The following is a 5,106-nucleotide window of genomic DNA, read 5'->3' as shown; positions in this document are numbered from 1 at the left end:
AAAAAAAACTTAATCTTGCTCAGGAAGTCGTGAGCACAGGTAGAACCCCTGTGTAGCATACACTTTATCATATTGCTAACACTACTACACCATACAGGAATAATAAATTGACAATGGTTCCAAAAATTCCTTGAGCACCAAGTATTTGAATGCTCAAAATTTTTGGCCTATATTTGTCAAGATCCCCACAGGATTCTTGCCCCTAGTTCTAGTCTAAAAGTTTGTCTCTGTTAAGCTAGGAGTGGATCCTCTCCCCTGACATCGAATTTCTCCGCATCTTTTCATGATGTTGCGCTTTGCGCAGCCTTGACCCGCGGGTGTCAATGTTTCTGTCTGCAACGAATGCATCACTCTGTGGCGTCCAGTAGTTGAAGTTTTTCACTGCTAGCATTTACTCTGTGTGACGCCCTCATGGCGAGATTATTGAAAAATTGGCGAAATGGATCCCGACCTGAGGTATGGATACACAGATGCACAGATTGGGCAAGGAATGAACCAATTGGGCGCCTGCCTCACTTTGGCTTTTTAGTGCTGAAATACTTACTTCTTCGTTGACTTGTGGGGGTGCGGGAAATCCATTCGTCGCTGTTGGTCAATTAAGCTTACCAACCATCATGACTTCAGTCGATCGACGACGCCAGCATTGAATCGCTGGGAGTAAGTTGCTTGTGAGATTGTTCCTTCCTTGTCGCAGATGTCTATCAATTTCCTGTTTTTGCGTTGGGCTTTCCTAGACTCATTGCTGGTAAGTATGACCCTGTGTTCTACATGCACCGTGTGAGGATGTGTCACAATGGTATAAATCCATACGAATATCCGCTTTCCCTCCGCGTCCTGTCCTCTATGACTATAGATTTTGAAGTTGTTTCTGAGGGTGATAGAGTATGGCGTCACTCAAGCCCCTCAAGCTGGCTTTCGTTTGCTTATCTCTCACATGGGTTTCCATAGCATCTGCAGCGACCCACGTTGTACCTCGCCAGAGTACGCATAAGTCATCGATCTATGGTGTGAATCTCGGCGGCTGGCTGGTACTTGAGCCGTGGATAACGCCCTCTGTTTTCGAAGAAGCAGGGGATCGGGCAGTGGATGAGTACACTTTGAGCCAAATTCTCGCAGGCAATGCCAGATCACGACTATCAAAACATTGGAACTCATGGATCACTGCAGATGATTTTAAGCAGATTGCTGCTGCCGGCTTAACTCATGTTAGGATTCCCATCGGCTACTGGGCGGTAGCTCCGCTGAAGGGAGAGCCCTATGTCCAAGGTCAAGTCAGTTATTTAGATAAGGCGATTAGATGGGCCAAACAATCAAACCTCAAAGTTGCGATTGACCTTCATGGTGGTTAGTTATTTATTCAAATTTACTCCCGAAATATGGATGAAGGTCAACTCCAAGCGGCTGACCCATTATTACGGCTTAGCTCCCGGCTCCCAAAACGGCTTCGACAACAGCGGTCGTCGCGGTTCCATCAATTGGCCTAAAGGCAATACGGTGGCCCAAACCTTGAATGCCCTTCGCGCACTTGCAGAGCGTTACGCCGACCAAACCGACGTCGTAGACTCTATTGAGATTCTCAATGAGCCCTTCGTGCCGGGTGGTGTGCCGCTCGACGAGGTCAAGCAATTCTATCACGAAGGCTATAAGGCCGTGCGGGATATAAACCCCAATGTCGGCGTTGCAATATCCGACGCATTCCAAGATCTCCGTTCGTGGAACGGTTTCATGCTCCCGTCCAAAAACTTTCATAATGTCTTCCTCGATGCCCACCACTACCAAGTCTTCGATAATGCGTTCACAAGCTTTAGCGTAGATCAGCATGTCAACCTCGCGTGTTCGTATGGGCGTGAGCAGGTTGCGAAAACGGATAAAAAGACTTTTGTTGGAGAGTGGAGTGCTGCCATGACAGATTGCGCCAAGTATCTCAATGGTAGGGACAAGGGTGCGCGGTTTGATAAATCATTTCCTAACGGCAAACGCTCGGGTGCCTGTGGTGGAAGGTACTTTGGCTCGGTGAAGCAGCTACCTGATCAGCAGAAAGTGGGAATCCGGCGGTTTATTGAGGCTCAGCTGGATGCTTATGGGTTGGGTGCAGGGTGGTTCTTCTGGACGTGGAAGACGGAAGGATCGCCTGGGTGGGATATGCAGGACCTTTTATCGGCGGGCTTGTTCCCGCAGCCGTTTACGAATAGAAAGTATGGTGGTTGCAAGTGAGGGGACTCTAGAGCTTGGGGTGCGATATGGTGAAGGGCCATTTACACTAGTAATTTAATTTTTAATGCACCAAACAAGCTTAATAGAAGTGATTGATATTATCAGTACTTGCCGTCCGTGTACGGAATGTATGGAGATGGACGTTGTTATTTCGACATACAAGGCCGCATCCTCCAATTTGATGACATTTCGCCAAATTTCTGGTCACATACAACTTTACACCATAACTACACAGAAGGCTGTGTATTCCACTGGGTATAATTTACGCGGGACTGAGTGCATTTCTATTTCCCCTAATTTTTAGCAGAAGAAACAGCAACCCAAATGATTGTTCCCAGCGATGACCGGGTTTCTCAACGAGCTGGCAGCTATGGTTTGAAACTTAAGAAGACCGAAGGCCACAAAAAAAAAAAAAAGAGGGCACAGACTAGAAATATGCCAATACGTCCTTTCAGAAAGCAACGGGGTTTGGGTATCATTGATTCCACTTTCCACTTCCCCCATCTACAACACCCCCAACTCCCCAAAGCCATTTACAACATCCTGATCAACATTGATCAACCACTCATCTCTAAACTTAACAATCCCACCGCACGCGCCAACAACTCCCCGCAGATTCTCTGTGACGAAATGGCGGAAATTGATCTTGTGCACGGGGTCCGCATTACTCCAGGCACGTCGACGGGTGGTTTCTGGCGGCTCGTTGTTATGATATTTCCCATCGGTTTCACCTCCTGCCGCGTTTGTGTTCCAGACAATGAGGTAATCGCCGCCCCGGGGATCACTAGGATCATAATCGGTACCCTCAGCTAGTTCTCTAATGAGGTCGGTCCACACGACAAGATAAGATTGTAGATGGTTAAGAAGGTAGCCTGGGGGTGGTGTTGACGGGCCGTTGATGGAGAGGAGGTGCGTTAACGCCAACCCGTGTAGCTTCTTGCGATTAATATCACCCACGTTATCAAAATGAGAAAACCACTCTGTTAATATCCAGTTGACTGATTCTTCTTCGGATGAATGGCCCATAGCAGATACAACGGATGTCAGGAATATTTTGGGGCTAGATAGGGCAATCCTCGCAAGGACAGAGAAATAGTCTGTTTCCACAACGCCCTGGACCTCAGGGTACTTTTTATTTGGTCCGGTAGTGAGGTGGGCTTCGTAGGTTTCACGGAGACCAGAAAGAAGTGTGAGAAGGAATGAAGAGTCTAGAAGAGATTTGGCGACGATCGAATAAGCTTGTTCGTTTCCAGGATCGACAAACTCTACTGCTCGGATTAGTAGTTCAGCAAGACGTGGAACCACTCCAATACGCTGTCGTGAAGTCGCATTAAGGAGGGCCTCCAATGAGACGAGTAACTGGAAACGGGTATGATCGTTGAGAATTTCTTGAGGAGCAAGCAGAATATAGGATTCGGTGACTTCTAGAGTTTGACAGATACTTTCGGTGCCAATGTCAAAAACAGGGAAGAGAGACGGTAAAAGCTGGAGAAGTTCAGGCGAGGCTGGAGATGGAGCTTGCATGAGGACGGCAGACCAGAGGTCCAGGGCTTCCTCTAACAGATAAACTAATGCCTCCTATTGACCATTTAGTAGGGAATCTAAACATGAGAGGGGAATGCATACCGATCCTGGAACTACGGATTTTTGGATGAGAGGAATAATTATCGGATGGTATCGGATGGACTCTTGTTTCATGGAATGAATTAAGGAAGAAAGCAAAGTGAGGATCGCTTGCTTCATGAGATATTCTTCGTTTGATTGTTCCCACAATGGTGGTAATAGGGAGATAATCTGGTCCGCATATGGCGCAATCTAGTTATGGATTAGCATCTTTAGGTTGTGGACAATGTTGAAACGCGGCGTACCTGGTCTTCCATTTTCACTATAGCAACGCGAACCGTCCCAAGAAGTGCCATTTTCGTCTCCGATAGACTTACTTCGCTGATTAGATCCATGAGGCTCTGAAGTGTGGTAGCCGCATAGGGCAAGAACCGGTCAACGCTGAAATCAAATGGCTCTAAAACATTTTTCAATTGGCGACCAGCAGTTACGCGAACAACTTGGTCATTAGCAGGATCGTTCTTGTTCAGTAAATGTTGAAAAATTTGGTAAATCGACGACACATCTAATTCGTCGGATTTCACGGGCACCCATTGGCCGAGCAGTATTGCTATTCTTCGTCTAAGTATATTATACCCTGGTTGTTGAATTTGGACCTCTGGGATAAGGGTTGATGATAAAAATGCATTAAAATCAATCTCCTTCTCCAATATTGCAGCACCAAGGCCGATAGCGGAATAAAGAGAATCTTTCAAGAAAACTTCCTGATTCTGGGGGTCTAGAAGACGATAAGAAAATGTTACATTTTGAGCCCAAGAGGTGGAAAGACTCACTGGCATAGGAATAGAACACTTGTAGTAGTTTGGGGACAAGAAGCTCCTTGAAGTGGATGAGGAGATCAAGATATACTTTTTCGGAGCAAGCACGGATGGAGAAGTCGTATGCATCTGCAATCTCATCCTCGCGCTTCTCCCACTCTTCGGGATCTTCCTCCCATTGTTGAAGGTCACTTGCATGAATGACAAAGAACCGAGTTATAACCAGTTCCATGACCTGCGCTACGAAGTCGTGAGTCAGTAGCTGAGACTTGATCAATTCAATAGATTGACTCTTTTCTTCTTTATCCTGGGCATGTTGATACTTGAAGCTGTGCGCAGGATAAAAGGCCATTTTGATACATGTCCGTAAGATAAGGAGCCCCTTCAGAGCAATCTTTTCCAGGAAAAGGGTTTCATCGCCATCAACGTCACCGCCAGCTCCAATCGTGGCTCGAGACATGTCATTTGGGTCGTACACTTTGAAAGCCAAGTACACTCCCCATATGACCGA

The 5,106-nt window shown here is 46.7% G+C and overlaps 3 protein-coding genes across 3 annotated transcripts; 1 reads left to right on the top strand and 2 right to left on the bottom strand.

Annotated features, from left to right (window-relative positions):
• Positions 1-235: 235 nt before the first annotated feature.
• HCAG_04585 (predicted protein) lies at positions 236-391 on the bottom strand (the record flags this gene model as incomplete). The annotated part of the gene is made up of 1 exon (XM_001540695.1): positions 236-391. The coding sequence occupies one exon, from the start codon at positions 389-391 to the stop codon at positions 236-238; it is 156 nt and encodes a 51-aa protein (XP_001540745.1).
• A 493-nt stretch (positions 392-884) lies between these two features.
• Positions 885-2,214, top strand: HCAG_04584 (glucan 1,3-beta-glucosidase; the record flags this gene model as incomplete). The annotated part of the gene is made up of 2 exons (XM_001540694.1): positions 885-1,344; positions 1,424-2,214. The coding sequence occupies 2 exons, from the start codon at positions 885-887 to the stop codon at positions 2,212-2,214; spliced, it is 1,251 nt and encodes a 416-aa protein (XP_001540744.1).
• A 504-nt stretch (positions 2,215-2,718) lies between these two features.
• HCAG_04583 (conserved hypothetical protein) lies at positions 2,719-5,055 on the bottom strand (the record flags this gene model as incomplete). Its single annotated transcript, XM_001540693.1, has 4 exons — positions 2,719-3,792; positions 3,841-4,029; positions 4,083-4,555; positions 4,611-5,055. 4 exons carry the CDS (start codon positions 5,053-5,055, stop codon positions 2,719-2,721), a joined length of 2,181 nt encoding a protein of 726 aa, XP_001540743.1.
• Positions 5,056-5,106: the final 51 nt, after the last annotated feature.

Source organism: Histoplasma capsulatum, genomic scaffold (genome assembly GCF_000149585.1).
Source record: "Histoplasma capsulatum NAm1 scaffold_4 genomic scaffold, whole genome shotgun sequence".
NCBI classification, from domain to species: Eukaryota; Fungi; Ascomycota; class Eurotiomycetes; order Onygenales; family Ajellomycetaceae; genus Histoplasma; species Histoplasma mississippiense.
The sequence above is the reverse complement of the archived record's forward strand: the minus strand, read 5'-3'. Positions and strand labels throughout refer to the sequence as shown.